This window comes from Podarcis erhardii (genome assembly GCF_964252035.2).
Source record: "Podarcis erhardii genome assembly, chromosome: 1".
NCBI classification, from domain to species: domain Eukaryota; kingdom Metazoa; phylum Chordata; class Lepidosauria; order Squamata; family Lacertidae; genus Podarcis; species Podarcis erhardii.
In genome coordinates this window covers 59,077,708-59,097,083 of record NC_138497.1, presented here as the reverse complement: position 1 = coordinate 59,097,083, position 19,376 = coordinate 59,077,708, and the positions used below count along the sequence as shown (strand labels likewise).

Here is a 19,376-nt window from a genome sequence, read left to right as displayed (position 1 = left end):
CAAAGACTGAAAATCTAAATAATGCAATGTGAAATTAAGAGTTTAACTTTTTTTAAAGATGCAAATAAAAAGGGGATTTTGGCAATTTAACAAGGCAATGCTTCAGCATCGTAAGTCGTGCAAGCCGAGCACTTTTATTGCTGCTGCGTAACATGCATGCTTTAGTTTTAAGCCTGCATGCATTTAATGTTTACTTAGTGTGACTCGAAAAACAATCCTCTTCTTCAAACCTTCAAAATGTGAAGGGAAAATATCTATATAGAAATGGAAAGAAAACCTTTAGAAATTTTACACCTCTAGAGCACTATTCCACACAGTAGTCACTAGAATGCTAATTAAATTTTAGACAATAATAGGTATTTTTAAGTGCTCTTTATGCTATTACTTTGTAACCTATTCCTGATGTCAGGCTATTAGACAAAACGATTTGGCACTGCTATAACAGCACTTTTTAAAGTCTCTTAAATATGCAAATATTTAATTTTCTATGGACTTCTAAATGTTAAATGAATCATACTTAGGTCCAATGAGTCAAGTTTCAAATCTTCATTAGGAACTTTGCTATAAGCCTGGCAATTAATATGTCAGGGCTAATTCTCATGGCCACGTTGTTAGTAGCAAACCACTTTCTAAACTCTGGAGTACTATTTTCCTGCATTTGCCTATGAGGAAGTAGTCATGAAACATTTTGACCGCAAACTCAGATGGTGTTACTGTTTGCCACAAATGTTCAAAGAGTATGTTTGAGTGATGGCCATCAAACTGTGATCTCAAAGTCATAGTATGACCACTTCACTATGGATAAAAGGTAGGAAAACTAATCTGAGCTGGATAAATAAAAGCAGCCCGTCACAGACAAGGTTATGAAGAGAATCAGCCCTCAGTTTTAAGTGAGCTATAGAGGCCAACCACACAAAATTTATCTCTATCCTTTGTAGCACAGGGAAATTTGGATCCAATAGGCACAATGCAGAATGCGACAAATTACAAACACAAACCAAAATAGAAGCAATTGATACAAGTGATTTCCTTTTAAGATGCAAGAGGAATGTTCAAATCTAGAGTTAGGCAACAACTGGATTATAGCATTATACAATGGGTATCATCCCTTTATATTTATGTTGAAACTGAGTCATTTTACTGATCTAAGATCACACATCAATTCATCCTCCACACTTGGAATAAGAGCCAACCTTATACTATAAAAAATAGCCCTATATTCTTTCTTTGCCACACCTTCAGTATCAATGTTCAGAGAATGCAGTCAGATTATATATATGCAGTGGTGTTTTTTAAACATTTAGATTATCAAAGCAAAGTTAGCAAAATATTCATCCTAACCACAGGGCCCTGGATACTCAGCATATATGCATACATAAAAAGTTATGTAACAACTGGAAGAGACTCCACCAATTTCTTTTTTTCATCATGTCCGACAACTGAAGTCTTAAAGGCATCATACTTCCCAACTGATTTTTCTAGAATTAAATACAAAATACCTGCATTGCAAACTGCTTTAGGAAAAAAGAGAAACTAGCCCATTAGTTACCAGCTCAATACAGTCACCTCAATAATTTTCTACAGACAATTCCACCCATGCAGAGTGTTGAAATTAGAGATTGTAATTAGATATGTAGAGCATATTCATCTCTTAAGAGTGTGGTTTAGAATGGTATATGGGAAAAGGAAAATGGATTTTAATGTAGCACATCTAGTTAAATGCAGAGACGCTTCCTGAACCAGAGCCCCGTGAGTGCTGCAATGTGCACAAGGAGCCCCTGCATGTGTGGGTTTCTCAAATCACAGCAGTGGATGTAAAAGATCTATGTGCATATCTCTATGCATGTGATACCAGAGATGCCTCGACCACTGAAGTGAATGGAGAAGATCCTGTGGTTGGGTGAGATCAGAGCCCTTGTGCCCACAAAGGATAGCTGGATCAGGGCAATGGTGTTTATAGGAATCACAGTTAACTTCTCTACCTGCGAAGAAAATTGTCATAGAAAAGCAGATTCTTAAGTCACTGAGAAGGCTCAAGATCTACTGCCAACATCATGGAACTGGACAATGCTATAGATTATTTGTAAATATCAATATCTTTCAGTATTCTATTTTTTTTGCCTGCTTTTTAAAAGATTCAAATGTGATGTGAAAGATTTATACTCAATTTAGCAGAAATCTGAATTCTGTCTTTCAAACTATGACTAAACCTTTCCAATTTGCAGTAAAACATAAACCTTACAGGTTTCATCTTTGACATTTGGGTATGCTGGTATATCCACCACCAAGAGGGAAGATTTTGTGTTATGCCTCTCTAGTCCTGTAAATGATGCCACAAACCTTTTGTGATCAACAGTGAAAGATTTTGAAGATGGGAAGTATTTGTTACTCAATGTCTGCAAGTAATGTAATATTCCACATAAAGACTCATAACTTTTGTAACTGAAAAGACACACGTAGCCATATTTCTAGCCAGACAATGAGAACTACAGGGAAATAATGAATAGGTTTTGACAGATACAAGAAAAAAGCATGGGTATATTCACTTTGAAAATGATAAAAACCATGCATACCTCCATTATTTCGCAAGACAGTATTGGAAGTCTGATCCAAGCACTAGATCTGACTACAATATCAGTTTGCAGGTATTCACTAACAAAATCTGATATTGCCACCACACATTAGGTTAGTGGGAAACTCTATCTTTTGTTGATCTTATTATTGTCAGCTCATTTTTCCTTGCCCTACAGCTTTTTCCACTCAAATGGCAGGTATTGCAACCCTTTCTAATCACAGATAGCTGAAACAAGTTGGAATGGGGAGGGCGCTTTGTATATTACTGCAAAGAATGAATTTTGTGCTGATTTTTTTTTTAATCGCATACTGAAGTTGGGATGCAGTATAACCCAATGAATTAAATGTATTAAATTTAGGGAGGAAATCTGGACTTTCCAACAATGGTTATGTTTGAACTGTAGTATATTTGTCAAATTCTGAATACCCCCCCTCCCCAATTCCATCACACTTTTAGAGTGACATAATGCAAATAAACACATCTTCATTATATTGTAGATCTAGGCTGATCTCAGGATGTTTGTGGAACTCCATGTATTTCCCTTTTCAAACATATTAATAAAAGGCTAATTTTCAAAGAGCTCTGCAGCTTGTTTTTGTTTAGGACTTTGAAAGCTACATTGGAACCTTAACAAAATCCATTGGACTGGACTTGGTTTCATACTTGCTTGTGACACTTCCCCTTGGTTGTTGTTTTTTAATGTAATTTTGTAAGAATGTGTATTCTTGCATCATGATTCTTACATGCTTCAATTTGAAATGTATTTATTTATAAAGGCATCTATATATACCATATTTTTCCATGTATAAGACAAGGTTTTTTTCCCTAAAAAATAATGTCAAAAATGAGGGGGCGTCTTATACATGGGGCCATCTCCCCCCATTTTCTTAAATCTGAGTCCCCCAAAATAGTCATATACATGGAGGCGTCTTATAGACGGAAAAATACGGTATATTATGTTTAACAAACAAACAAGAAATAAAACAGGCACAGATGGGGCACAAGTGGTATGCAGGTGTGAAAGGTCATCCCTGACAGACCGGGTGCATTTAGAGTTTATGGTCAAGACAGCACACCCATGACAGCTCATCTCTCAGGACAGATACCTGAACCGTACGTTGTGCCTGCATGAGGGGTTAGCCCACACTAGCTGCATTTCACCATTAGCCCAGTCACTTAGCAAAAAGCAGCCACAAGCAAATATTTCACTAAGAAGCATATTATGGCTGGTTTGTACTGCAGCAAAATGCTTCTTGCTCTCAGGTTTTCTTCCGTCTGAAACAAGAGTAGGTGGAAGAGATGGCCCACATGGTCCACAGCCTGTTTAGATACAGCCACAAACTTGGATTTAGATATGGGCTTGATAAATATGCTCTCACAAATATGCTCTTTAGGGAATTTAGCTCCAAAGTGAAACTGGAAAGTGAAGCAGGGCCTACACTGTGCCTGTAACAGTGGTGGCGACCACACAACCCCGTTTGGTGGTGAAAACAGGATGATCTTGAGTACCACTCAGAAGCCACTCTGTATTCCTTATATGCATCTAGATGCTTTTGTGTCCCGCTTTTTAACCAACCCTCACAGAGGCAGTCCCAACAGTAATAAAAATGCTCTCCAACCCATGTGCATTAGTTATCTGCCTAGTGTGCTAGGACCACTCTTAGCATCAGTAAATGAGGTGGCCTAAAGGAAGAGGAGAGATTTTCATATCGTCTGCAATGCAAAGCTGTTATTTAGACATTGTGGCACAGAACGCAACAGCGTGTTATGACTCTTAAATTCTGAGAAGGTCTGGCTACAAGGAAGGCGATTGCTTTGATCTGTAAGTGTCTGTGATAGTATTAGGGATAGTTTCTCCTATGATATTTCTTTATGTGATTCACATATAATAAATGCATTGCTATTTTCCTCTGTTTCTAAATCTCCCCATGGGATAACAATGTTGCTTGCCAAACCATCAGTTCAACAAGGAAGGAGCTTTTGAAAGTGTAGTTCATGTGCCTAGATAGGTTTGCTGGCACAGTTTTTGTACAAGTCACAAATGCTGCAATATAGTCCTGGCATGTTGCTTATTACACAACCCAGCCAAGATATGTAATTTCCACAAAATAGGCAAGAGATTAATCTGGTCAGACCCACAGAGGATAAGATTTTTATCAAAAAAGGCACTTACAGGCTGATCCCAACACCTCAGGCCAGCATGCCAGAAACACCAGGCAAAGACTGATCGAACACAATTTCTGAGGCGAATATTGCCAAGACCCACATACTTACCAAAAACTCCAGAATGCTTGCTCAGAGGGAAAGGGGGAAGGGGGGATAATGGAAAAAGAAAACTCAAAAAACAACTGTGTCCAGAAATGATTTGTATTTGTAAGAAAAGCAATGAATGTCTGGCACAGTGTAAAAAAATGCTCTCATGAAGCTGAAGTGAAAGAACAGAAGCAAATGTTCTTCAAATACCAGTAGCACACATTGTTAACAATGCAAATATAAACTACAAAATGTAAGACTAATCTAGTCAGCCAGAATACAATGTTAGCCAAATGTAAAAATGGTCAAGTTCTGCCACTCATGGCCTTATGGCTAAGAATTAAAAGGACAGGCACATTAAAAAAAACCCTTAAAAATACTATCACTAGTGTGATAAATTATTTTTTCTTCCCTCCCCCCTTTGCTTGGCGCATGGGCATGGGCAACGAGGCCCTTTCTGTTATGGCTCTCTGCATTCGGCCACTGCGACGAGGCAGTGTGGCTTGCAGTGTTTCTTGAGAGTCATTAATCCCTTCATCCCTTGGTAAGTATCCAGTGGGCATTGCCACTGCATCCTCACCAGTCCACGTTGAGGCACTCGTTAACTCAACATGAGGGGTGGCTCTTTGGGAGATACGTGTTTCAAGGACCTGTGTCCTTGGTTGTTTGAGGAAAGCTAAAATCTCAGACAGGTAGTTATGGATGGCTCTTGTGGATGTAGCCACAATGCCTAGCTGCAGCTCCATCCGGCCCATGGACTGGGACATGAGACCCATGGACTGTGCATGCTCCCTCTTGATATTTTCCAGCAGCTGTACAATCCTACTATTGGTTTCCATTAATAACCTCTCTCCCTCTGTCAGCTGAGTTTGCCCTCTCCAACCCCGATCCCTAGGGACAGGCTGAACACCATGGTGCTCTTCGTTCATTTCATCATTTCCCTCCACAGGAGAGTCACTCTCATACTGGGGAGTCCTACTGAGAGACTGATCCCCAGGAGATTGTATGTCCATTGTACACTGCGGAGTCCGCTCTGGTGTTGGAAATCCCTCAAAATCTTCCCCCAGGTTGCTGTGTGTTTCAGATGATGACAATGGCCATGGCCAACTCTCTGTAGTTCTGGCTGGTGAATCTTCATCAGAAGCTGGCACTGAAGATTCTTGCTCTTCTGCAGGTGTGGATGGTGAACTTCCTCTCTGGTGCCTGGGCTGTCCAGAAGATCCAGGAACCTCCCCATCTTGCTGCCCAGTGACATCTGGCAATCAAATAGAGGAGCAACAACCACTGTATCTGAGGCCAGGCAGATGGAGGAATCTACATACATCGGACAACACACAGAAAGAAGCCAGTTGGGAAACCAGAGTGTTTGTGTTTGGGCAAATAGTTGGGCAGACTAAAATTTAGAGACTGAAAAGTGCAGGTGGCACTTCATAAAATGCACACGGTGCTGCACCCGTAACACATACAACTGTACTGGATCCCAAAGAACATCTTTCAATACACCTTATTGTGATTGTGACAGTAAATGTCTGTGAACCTAGCAAAAAGCTCACCTATGCATTGTAGTGATGTCACAGTCAGAAATCTCTGTGATGAACTTTGAGTCAACTTTCCAAGCGACCTGAGCTTCCTGTGGTGTCAGATGTGCTCCACCACTGGCTTGTGTGGCAACTTTTGAAGCACTGCTTGCTATCTTCTCTTTTGTCCGGCGTTTCATCTCACCCCTAAACTCCTTCCAGAATTATTGCCACAAAATATGTGTGGCAGTCAATCAAATTTATCCTGTGAACAATGTCTCTTAGGTCTTCTGTATGCATTCATTTCCTTTTTGTTAATATTAAACTGAAAGTAATTATGCACAATGGCATTGTTCACCAGGATGCCTTTTGTTTGTCTGAAGATAAATATTTCCCTTGCACTTGCCTTGCTGACTCCTTGCCTGAGTACTTTTATAAAGAGTTATATAACACGTGTACAATGCAGTTTACAAAGAAAGGTCAAGCATTAAATAAGGGCATTTGTCCATGTATGTTATTTAAATTCACATCTACTCTTAAGAAAATGTATCCCCAAACACTTTAAAATGATTATATATTGCATGCACTTCCTAACTAAGCAGTTACTTTATGCATTTATATATATTATGCAGGCTAATGAAGAATGAGAAAATGTCCTAGGTTGGGGGGGGGCGGGAAATAAATAAGCCTTCTGCCTCTGGGACAATTTACCCATTTAATTTGAGATGTCCTCTCAAATTATCATAATAATCACTTATTCAAAGTACATTTCCCAATTTTAAGCAAGATTTGTGTGTGAACAGCATGATTCTCACTAAGTCTACCTAGTAAACAAGAGTAACTACTACTAATCATTCCTGGTGAACTGGTTGCTCTGTGTGGTTGGTGCTAAGTAATTTGCACCTGCTTTGCAGAATCTCCAAATGAATTTGTATTTGGTTAGGTGTCACTCCTGCTCATTGACACACACCACATGCTGCTCTTATGACCTTAATTTGGAGTTGTGTATTTGCACCAGAGGGACACGGGTGTATATATGTGTCTGATTTGTAACAGTGTTCCTTATTATTTCTTATCCTTTGAGATCATCCATCTTATTTTAGTGGGAGAGGGATATTGGGGGTGGTTCCTAGAGAAAACCATGGTCTCTCTCACCACTCCAAATCCTGAACCCCTCCAATCATATATTCATTTAAAGGGCCTTGTACATTTCATGATTCAATATAACTGAATATTTAATCTCAACATTAATTACATTGTGAGCGCTAATAATTTCTCCATCTATTAATTAATGTATTCACATTCAAAGTATTCACACCTGTTTGTGTTTGTTTAGACTGTCCAGTTGCATGTTTATGGAAAGCGAGAATGAAACTGTTTGTATATAATATGCATGAGTTCCTTATGAAAATGGATGTGGAGACAGAGCGGCAAGCAAGCCTTGGATCTTCCACTGCATGGATACTTTGAAAAGGGACTTCACGAGACAATTTAAATGTAATACCTGCTGCTTTTGCACTTTAATTCCCACCTTTGCTCCACCAGCCCAGCGACAGCTGTAACCAGTGATTCCTATATCCCTCAGATAGATAGTGTAGGACCACAAAATCCACTTTTCAAAATTATCTGCTAGGGTACACATATAAAACAGGGACATTTTTAACCACGTGAGCAAATGTCTGTTTCAAAATTCTAACTGAACCTCTAGAGCAGAGATGGCCAGCTGAGGCCCACGAGCAAGATGTGGCCCAGGAAATAATTTTATCTGCCTTACTCCCTGCTACATTTTAATCAGTAATAACATTTTATATAAAAAGGAAATTATTTTTTTAAAAGGTTGTGAGAGAGGCCTTTCACGTTGTTAGCTGTGCAAATCTATGATTCTATCTCCAGGTTTTGAATGCAACAGCCTAAATCATGATCCAGCACACATGCACCATAACTGTGAAACTGCTTTTCCTAGGTCATGCTGAATACAACTTCTGACTAGTTGCGAGAAGGTCCAATTGGACAGCAAAATATACTCCCCTTCCAGGAACGGAATCTAGAGAACTGAGTGGCCGCTTATAATGCAGAAGTTGGCCATCCCATTCTAAAGAAGGGATATTATTATTATTGGATATCATTGATCATATGAAGCCAGGCATTTTTCATATTTTAAAACTCTTTGTCTGAACATTTACAATAGAACCAAATGGAAAATAGTAGACCTGATAAAATAATCTGAAAAATATAACCTATCCCACCCCCAGCTGATGTGTGAACATTGATATACAAATAAAATAATATCTTGGCATAGTTTGTTATTTATGTTGATGGTTCATTTGCCATTTATTGGTGAATCCAGTTTCCTAACTTGAAAAAAAAATCCTTATTGCTCAGAAACATTTTATTCGCTGCAACGTCTTCCTAAGCAAATAACTTCAGCCTTCCAATCAGAGAGATTGGCATGTGTGGCCAATCACACAAATAACAAACTGAGTAAACAGTTTATAAACAATCAATGGACTTAAATTCTGACACTGTTGTCAAATACTTATGAATCATGAATACATTCAAAGAGGTTAAGATGGGTTGTTAGACCAGCCATTAACAATGAAGGGGCTGAATCAAGAGGCAACATTAACAACAAAGAGTTCAAGCATCTCTAATAACTAGGATTTACAGCCTTTATTTAATATTATTATGGGGCACAGAGAACCTTAAGCTGATTTTCTCATTCAATGCAGAGCAACTGTGGCAACTTGGGATAATGGTTGACATCACTGTGTTATATGCATCAGGCTCTGCTTGAAAGGTCATTTTCTTGCTGTCTGCAAGTTGGCCTGATAAAATTCAGGACTTGGAAGTTGTTAAGATGATGGCACCAGTGCTATGTTGGTGGTGTGGAAGAAGTGCATTTGGTAATATGGAGACAATGGAAATTTGGTGTGCCTAGAAACTGTGCTGCTCAGCAGCAGGACTGAATGATCAAATGGCTTACGCTTCTGCACCATGTGACTAGAAATATTAAAATCAAGTTAACTTCTCTCTTGAATTAGGTGCCTTGATCTTGCATTGTTGCCTATTTCTTCACCAGGAGCATGCAACAACTGCACTGCAAGGATCAACATGTAAACAAAATCAATATTATGTATTTATCTTCTAAATACTTTTCATCTACAGATTTGGTTTCATTACGGGGGCACAAATCACTAGCTTGTGGTTACACTCAATGAGATGTAGAAATAATAATAATGAAAAGAAAATGAAGCAAATATTTATGCCCAGTGCAGATGCAACACTGTTGATCTTTTACTCATGGTTAAGAGACTGGGAATAAGCTGCACATAAGATCACGCAGGAGTTATTTACTGAGCTAACCGTAATGCTAACACTAACCATGATTAACGCTCAACAGCTTTACCAGGGTTTGCCAGTTTATTGAAGCCTTGCTTCAAATCCTGATTAATGCTTAGTGAAGTCAAGCTTTTAACCATGCTTAGTACCACTGCAGATTATTTATTTATTATCTCAAAAATATTTGTCTTTCTATAGGAAACCAGCACATAAGCTGACACTACATAAAAACATGTCAATACAATTGCAGACAAAATGTGAGACTCTGAAATGAATTTAAAATAGGAACAAATAAACCAAAGCAGATGTAATGATAAATATAATTAAAGTTCAAAGGAGAAAGAGAGGAGAAAGAATGCCTGAGACAAAAGGAGACAGAGGAAAGAGAGGGTTAGATTCAGACCTGCTGTTCAACAAATCGAAGGCCTCCTTCTATTCACAAAAGCAAGTCAATTCCTGCAGAGGCTCCCGTAGGTGAGAGGAGGAAGATAACTTTTGATAGTTCCCCTCTCCCCCTCCATACCCATATCCATGCTGTTCCGGAGGATCCCCCAAATCCTCTGGAGCAGATTTTGGAGAGCACAGAAGGCTCCAGGAGGAAAGGAAATATTGAAAATCATGTTCCACCTTCCACTTGTGGGAACATCCAGTTTGCATGGCTGCCCCCTCCCCACCAGGGAAGGAGGGGTGAATGAAAATCTACATCAGGAACAGGACGGGGGAGGAATAAATATCTGCATTGGGATCTGCTGTCCATGTGGATCCTGCCGCCTGAGTCAGATGCCTCACCTTGCCTCATGGGTGGGCCGACCCTGCCAGTTTGTGCAATTCTCCTCTGCGCAAACCTGTATCCAAACCAAGGTATCTGTGCATGACCAACTCCCACTCTCTTAACCATGGTTAAGAAATCAGCACCATCATGTCTGCACTCTGCTTCAGACCCCAACACCCTTACATACTACATCTACCTAACCGAACAATGTATTTTTAAACCGCTGCTAACTCCATCGTTTTCTTTCTAGACATACAGTGAGTTATAGGGTATGTGGATGCGTGGCTTCCTATACTATGGTTTAATCAATATTACCTGGTTGCATTTTGTTCTGGCATGCCTACCAGAGTTCTCAACTATAAAGATGTATTTGAAAACAGACGGAGAAAGGGAAAGCAAGAGGACTGTGCCAAGAGCCTGGTAATTTTTGGACTGGGTGCTCTTTTAGATTTTCGTGTTGTTGTTTTTGAATTAAAAACAAAAAACCCCAGACAATGTGTTTGGGTTCTTTTCAGCATCTCCCCTATAACATTATTTTATTTGTCAACTGGCTGAATTTTTAAAGTGTTGTGTGCAAAGAGGCAGTGTTAGACTTCTCACAGTCCCTCTCCTCAATGTGATCAGATGCCTCCTTCGTTTCTGTGATTTAGTACATCTGTGTCATACACCTGGGTGTATTGTTCTGACACCTCCATGTGCATGATACACCTCATAATTTTGTGTTCACTATTCGTAGTTTGCCTACTCCCTGCCCTGAAGAATAAGCTGCCTTGGACAGGATGTTTGTCAAATGTTGCCTGAAGTCAGGACTACACCAGCTCCATAGATGCTTGGGTAGGATCATGGTGCTGGCGTACTGCTGGCTCCTTGAACATGGTTATCATGCTTCTAGTTTCTCAGTGAATGTAGGATACCATTTACAAGTTATTCATGATATAAAAGCTACAGAAGAAACACCAAGGACAACTTAGTTCTAGGAAGTATATGGAAAGAGCACAGGCTACAGTACTTATAATAATCAGAGGTTTCAGCTACAAGAAACATATTTAAATTGATTCACTGAAAATAGTTATCTCTTTATGGCCATGTTGAGTCTTACCTGCCACTTGTATTGGCAGCTGATCCCTCCCCTGGGAAGTGCTGCTCTCAAAGAGTCCTTCCTTTTGAGATCCCACCAGATTTTTCATCTCCACTACTGGATTGCTTTCTTTTCCTTATATATTCTTTCCTTTCCCCCCATATGAACAGCTGGATTGCAGAAGTAGGTATGATCTTCTTTGTTGCCAGATAACTGGAAAGTTCTTTGGGTACAATTAAATACAGCTAGCAATGCAGCAGCCATAGTAGCACGCTTGAGAAAGTTCTTGGAGCCGTGAATTGTTCCTCTGCACTTAGGCCCATGTTTGCAGCATGCCCCTTCTTCTTACTGTTCAAGCTGCTTTAGATAGGATGAAAGTTTCTGAATACCTAAGACAGATACAGATAGAAACTGTGCCATGCACAATAGGTTACATCAAACTGGGTGCAACATCCATTGCACCTTCATACTGTGGCTTCAGCCACATTATTAACTTCAGAAATGAACCATAACCACTATTTTTCATGTGTGTTGTTCTTCCTCCCAGTATACCCACCCAATGTACTAATGAAAGGACGATACATCACATGCTATGAGATCTATATAAAAGTAGAACTTGTGAAGCGTTCTAGCACATGTTCAGTTTCCCCACCAAAAGACACACAACTGACAACCTGAATCTTTAGGGGTTGCCGATCCCATGGCCTGGGAGCCATTCACAAAATGAAAAAGCTTCGTATAAATTCTACCATACAGCAGTGCAAAAATGCATATTCTGAAAGGTGTTGTGTGAATCTGCATTCAAGTTCTAAACCACATGTCTCATGTCAGTGTAAGATTGCAAAATCCCAAGCGAAATACAATTCAAGTGTGCTTTCTCCTTATTCAGAGCAATTAAAAAGAAAACTATTCCATGTTATCTAATATGTGTTTGAAAGAAGCTAAAACTTAGAAAAGGTACCTGTCTAAATATTAGAGCATAAATGTACATTAAAAAGTCATTTGTAAATTCTGTGCATATTTAGCTATTGATGGCTTTTGAAAGCTCTCTTTTTGGCAGACATTGCAGATGCAAAGCAATAAACACGAGCATGTACACTGCAGAAGAAGTACTGGTAAGTTGTCTCTCAACAGCTTTAGGAGGGAAAGGGAGAAAGGCATGGCAGGGGGGAAAGAAGAGGGCATATGGCGTGTGATAAAGGAATAATGTGGCGTGTTTCAACCAAAGTTAAGAATTTCAAGTCCAACTGATTTCAACTAGGAAACATATGCATGCTTCCTTAGAAGCAAATCCCACTAAGTTTACTTGAGCTATGCACAGGACCACAATTTTAAACATGTACTCAATTCACCCACTAAAATCAATAGGACTTAAAACTACTTTGCTGTGGCTGCTGGTATCCATGACATTCTTTGGACATTTTAAATTTATGATAATTTAATATTGTTGATTTTGTGGGTGTTGCTAATTCTCATTAAGGCAAAGGAAACTTAAGAAATCTCTCACTCAACTGAAACATTTTCATGTTAATAATTTCAATAAATAATAATAATAATAATATTTTTTATTTATGTCACGCCCTCCCTAGCTGAAGCCGGGCTCAGGGTGGCTAACAACAATAAAATAATACAACATTCTAAAATCATTTAATTATAAAATTAATTCAAATCAAATTGATGGCAACCATTGGGCTAGAGTTCTGTGAAGATTGCCAAAGGAGGGAGTCAGGCTGTGCCCTGGCCAAAGGCTTGGTGGAACAGCTCTGTCTTGCAGGCCCTGCGGAAAAATGTCAAGTCACTCAGGGCCCTAGTCTCTTGTGGCAGAGTGTTCCACCAGATCGGAGCCACAGCCAAAAAAGCCCTGGCTCTGGTTGAGGCCAGCCTAACCTCTCTGTGGCCTGGGACCTCCAAGACGTTTTTGTTTGAAGATCATAAGTTCCTCCGTGGGACATACCAGGAGAAGCGGTCCCATAGGTACGAGGGATCATCAGAATATGGCTTCAAGATTAGCCAAAAAAACCCAACAACAGTAATGGTACTTTGGAGTGATTATGGACAGGAGCCAAATACATCTGTGCTGATGTGATTGAAGTGCTTCTGTAAACACGTGTGAGTACTGCTGAGTTTTGCTTTCAGCTGTGGTCCTTTGCACTATGCTAGATACTCCACTGGACAATCATCTAATCTTCCTAAGAGGCTTCTCAGGGAGACACCGAAGGCTGCTGTGAAATGTGGAAACCGGAAATCTTGGTGTACACAGGGAAACAAGGCAGAAATTTTGAATTTCAGCCCAATATAGTCACCCAATGTACTTAAGAGCAAGATATAAAAGTGACAGCTTCAAATGGAAACTCACTTCACTTGAAAGCGCTCCCCACCTTGTTGTGGGGGCTGTCCAACATAGATCTATTCCATGTCTATATATACTTTAATTTAAAGTCTACATTGACAGGTAAATTGAGATAGTTTCTCAATGCATTGTGTACGTGTATTAGACATGGCATCTCTTAAACAGCTGACTAGCATTAAGATGTAATTTTAAAATTAAGAAAAAGGATTATATAGCCTGATCTATAACTCAGTAAACCTTGAATATTTGCATATCAACCAGTATGGTTTCATTGACTAATTCAAAGATTGAAAAAGCACAAATCCAAGCGTTTAAGCTTAGATTGGTTCCAGAAAAGGATAGTTATGAATGGGAAAAGCAAGGGGGGGAAATGTTAGTGCTGTTTGAAATGTATGTAAGATTAACTTATTTGATTATAAAAAGAACAATTTTCCTCTTTTATTATTACATAAATTTTATTTGTTAACAAAGTTTAATAAAGCAAACTTAAAATAGTTACGGGTCAGACAGTTAATTACATTTGCTCACAAGAAATAACCACTGATACCATATTCAGTTTGTGGCTAATTTATTTAACATTTGCAAGCTTTTTACAGATGCCAAAAATGAATGCAAGCGAATTATTCTTATTTTATATGACATTTTAAGACACAAAACACAGATTCTCTCCATATGTGAAATGTATAACATAAAAATGTTATCTCAGGGGAGTCTGATATTTTGTACATAGAAATTCTGTAATTTACGAAAAGAATGCTACTAAAGATGAATTGATGGTATCAAGATAAAATAATCTAAATCTGGAATCAGACATAATGACTCAAATTCAGACACAAATCAAAGCATGATGTGATGCCTGAATTGACAACACATAGCCTGTGATTATCCAGCAAATCATATAAGAAACCATGGTATAACTGGTCTTGCAAGCCATGGTTTCTGCTATTATGGTTTAGCATGATAGGAGGTCTTTCCTAGGGTGTGCACGATGCAGGACAAAGTACATTGTTTAACTTCCATGACATTTTTATACAGGTGAAATTCAACTAAACCAGGAGGTAGAGAAACCACAATTGGATGTCTTGAGAAAACATCTGGAAGACACCTAAAAGCTAGTGTGATGTAGTGGTTAGTACCAGAGCAGAATCTGGAAGACTCAGGTTCAAATATCCACAGAGGAAAGAAACTCACTGGGTGATATTTGGGCCAGTTAGTGCTTCTCAACCTAACCTATGTCACAGGGCTGCTGTGAAGGGAAGGGCAGGAATCATGTACTCTACCTTGGAGTAAAGGTGGGATACAAATGTAAAAAATAAATCAAATAAAGCTTTTAGACAGGTGCCTGAGTTTGAATCTAGAACTCTATACAAAGCATTTCTAGGACATACACCTTAATCACTTACTCTATAAGATAGCTTTAGTAATAGCAAAATGTAGAATTTATATTCTCTTTTCACACCTTTATTATTCATACATTATAAATATAACACGTGGCCTTATAAAACAGTTTCAACATACTAGATTTTAGTAAGAAATTCTATCCCATTCAACCCTCACTCCAAGAAATAGAAAAGAGCAGAGAGTGCACTAGTAATAACTTTCACTATTAAAAGTAAAGGTCTTTAGTATAATGCCAGTTATGTAGGATTACTCACAACAATATTTGGTTGTACGCAAGTAAATATTATTGAATTAGTTGGATTCAGGATTTGCGAGCCTCAAATGCAGTTTAAATAGGTGAATGTGGTTGCCTCACATTCTTGGAATTCAACATGGGATGAGACGCAAAGTAAGTAGGGTAAAAATATCAATACTCCCCCTACCCCGCATGGGAGAGGGAAAATAATAACTTTTCTGTCATTGTTTATTGGAAATAGTTTTCTCTTAATGCAGGCATGCCCCTACCCCATGCCTGCATTTCCTGGAGCCACAAAAGAGTGACTGAATTCATGGTTTCTGCCTAGCCACTGGCCTGCTATTTGTCCATGTACAGGACCTGTAGTCATGTGTGCTGTGTAAAGGTGTGGGCCCCTGAGAGCACTGGACCTAGGCAGTTACCTATATTTGCCCCACATGGGAAGGAACTGACATGATGTAGCAGAGCAAACAAAAGCAAACAAGCAGCTCTAACTCATGCTTTGTCTTTACATTTGGAAGCTCAAACCATGGTTTGGGTTCTAAGCTACAATTAGTGCAAAGCATGCTTTGGTGTGAGGTCTGAATCAAGCCAAACTGTAAGATAAATGAAATTAAGACAGTGTATTGTAAAGTATGCAACTGTACAGCCCAACGTAAGAGGTTGACTATTTCAGATTATGCAAGAGGGTTTCTAAAATGTATAGTCTGTTTAAGAGAACTGGGAGGAGATGCTTGCATTTCTTGGCACACCTCAAATCAGACATTGTACAGGATAGAATCATTGTACAGGGTGGGGGAAATGGTATATGAAACTAATACCAAATATTAATTCAAAAGCAACAGATTTACAAATCCTGTCACCTAACATCTTAACACCTATATACCTCTTATCTGGAAGAGGTGCAAATTAAAAAGGTATCTGGAAAATATGATGTGTGCTTCAGTAATCAGATTTCACTCTAATGCATGAAAGATAATATTTATAGATTAATAAATTATACTATAATCAATGGGCAGAAACTAATAAGAGATGACTGGGTCATATTAGATACATATGCCGTGCTTCAAGAATAGTTTTTAGTAAAAACATTTAAGACTTAGGGAACACAGAGCCACACAGGTTGAATCACTTGATATTCATTTGAATCGTATCTAGGGATCCATTAATTCTTTGCTGGCCAAATTTTAGACTATCTGCCTTTTGGGAATATTTACTAATATTGCTGCTGAATTAATTCTACTGGGAAGCTTTATGAACATACTGACCCCCAATCTCATCCTTCCTTTCTGTAATGTGGTTTCTATCGAATGAAGAAACAAAGGAAAAGTCATTCTAAATTAGTCATTCCAAACAACCAGCTGCTAGGGATAAGATAACCTCATGATAACATTGTTATCTAATGCTAGATTATACCTTACTCCATCACATGGAATGACAACTCAAATCCACAGATGCAGATGAAAAAAAATATTATGTGTGAATGTATGCATAGATGCTCCATACGTTTGTAATCTTACAACAAAAGAGATATTTTACATTGCAGAAGCAACAGTTATTTTAGAAACACAGTATTTATTTTTCAAAAAAAAAAAGTTATTTCATTCTGAAAACATGGAAGGTTTTCAGAATTGAGAAAATAAGTGGAAACAAAATGTGCTAGATTTGAGCCAGCATTCGAAGAGATGGAATTTGGAGATGGGGAATCAATCTTCCAAACATTATAGTAAGTTATGGTGCAATTCTGCAAACACATGAGCCAGCTTGTAGAATCGAGCAAGGCAAATGAAAACAAACTACAAGATGCCTAGAGTAATTTATTTTACAGTTTTAATTAGGAGTCAACATGACATTGTTAACAACTGAAAAAACAAACAATGTGGAATGGGAAGAAAAGGCCTTGAAAAAATAAGGAAGGAAATCAGGAAGAAAGGAAAGAAAGAATGAGAGAAAGGAAGAGTATGCTGTCCACCTCTCTGGTACCTTAAATAAGGCATACTGAAGTTTAAGTCACAGTGGCAGCATTACAGCACCTGAAAGACAAAAAGATTAAAAGCTTTGAAAATGCGCTCTGTGTGCAACCTTTAAATTCTGAAAATCTTAAATAACAAACAGTCTAAAAATATATAATAAAGTCTTACTCATCTTGCAGCCAACAATTTCCAGGGGTTTTGCTCAAAAATTTCACACCTAATGGCCGTAGTAATATGATTCTCTTGAATACTTACGATTCCATCACTTTATTTTCTCTTGCAATGTTTTCCTCACTGGGATGGCAAAGTCACCCTCAATTACTTTTCTCTAGTGAAGAAAGACAATGAAGTGCTTTACATGTGGGGATGCATAACCAGTTATAATTGTATGAGTATTCTGCTCATAATAGACAGCAAGAACAATGGCAACATGGAAGCTTTAAAAGCCCTCATGTATTAAGGACTGCAAACATTTTCAGAAGCACTACTAATTTTCACCACCTGATTATGAAATCATGCTGAATGTTTCAGAAATATTCAGCACCTGGATTCATTATCTCTGAGAACTCCCAGAAAGTACTGAACAGAACTTAAAAATTCACCCCTTGAATTTCTTTCCTCACTAACTCCTTTGTACCTCTTTAACAGATAACGTTCTTACTGATACATATTAGAAAACAAGTGAAGTCTGGTTCCTTGCTATACTAATAAATATGGCTTAACCTCATTGGGATAAATGAACAGTTATTTAATAAATTTGCTAAGAAAAGACAGAAGATCACCCCATTTAAAAATGATTAAGTGTGCATTCAACACATCTCCACAAAACTTAAAACTGCATACCATGAAATAGTAATATTAACTCAGATTTTCATTTGGTGTCAGCAATTAATACTTACACAAATATCCTTCAGAGGATCCATGTTAGATTGGTAGCGTCAGGAATATCCATATCTTTGATGGTAAGGTTTCTTTCTGATGACTTAAATAATTCTGTCCAAAACATCTTTCCGAGATTATCATCATATTTGAAGGTGTGAACACTTTAGAGCTGGTATCATGTCTGCTTTCACTATTTCTTGGTTGTGAAAGTCCTATGATCTATTCCACAGTGCTGAAATACCTGTAATCGCAGTGTGTAGCCTTTTCACATGAGGCCACTTTTCGGTCCCTATTACATTTGGAATTCAAGTATTGGATTTAATTTATGTCTTAATTGTTTCAAATGCCATCATTTCACACTTTTTTGGGGGGGAAAAATGATACTATACCATGTACTATAAATATTATTGCTTTTATTATCAATGCCACTGATTCGTTTCTTTTAGAAGATACCACTATTAAACATTGTTTTGTTAGGTGAGTTAAATTGCACTATGACCCAACCTAATGTTTCTGCAGGCGATATTCTAATATTCTTCTAGAATTAAAATTTATACCCCCAAGAGTATAAACAAAAAAAAAAAAAAAAAGAGTATCAACAAAAATAGAGGAAGGCAAAAATATTCCTGTTTCAGAATTATTATTTGGCAGCAGTAAAAATCCCCTAAACACATATCTGATTATTCTTGTCACAAATCAACATTTTGGAAGCACTTATAGATGGAGAATTGAACAATATCCAGTTTAGAAACTGTTCAGGGGGAAAAACCAACTAGCTAGGCTTAAAATCTCAAATAAGATCAAAGGAAACCTGACATTGCTTAATACACCAAATTCACTAGGATAAAATTTGGTACTGATGAATTAGAAAAGTGTTCCAAAATAGCTATGCAAAACCTGCTCCCCCTACAAATTCCATACCTATCTGGTCATGTAAACCATCATTGCCTCATGATTTATTTAAAAAATAATAATCTATAGATAGGCTAGTTTATTTCGTT

At 38.2% G+C, this 19,376-nt stretch overlaps 2 protein-coding genes across 7 annotated transcripts in view; both read right to left on the bottom strand.

The window, feature by feature from the left end:
* SHANK2 (SH3 and multiple ankyrin repeat domains 2) overlaps positions 1-19,376 on the bottom strand; it is a 353,024-nt gene that overhangs the window by 24,652 nt on the left and 308,996 nt on the right. Inside the window, exon 20 of one of the 6 annotated variants that reach the window (XM_081833852.1) lies at positions 195-254. The exons of the other annotated variants lie outside the window; for them this stretch is intronic. Coding sequence (XP_081689978.1) covers positions 195-254 — 60 coding nt within the window. The remainder of the gene's footprint in view (positions 1-194; positions 255-19,376) is intronic. 6 annotated transcript variants of the gene reach the window in all.
* Positions 195-12,868, bottom strand: LOC309327018 (uncharacterized protein). The gene is made up of 2 exons (XM_081836050.1): positions 11,556-12,868; positions 195-6,083 (listed from the first exon to the last, which is right to left on the bottom strand). The coding sequence occupies exons 1-2, from the start codon at positions 11,641-11,643 to the stop codon at positions 5,227-5,229; spliced, it is 945 nt and encodes a 314-aa protein (XP_081692176.1). The 5' UTR covers positions 11,644-12,868; the 3' UTR covers positions 195-5,226.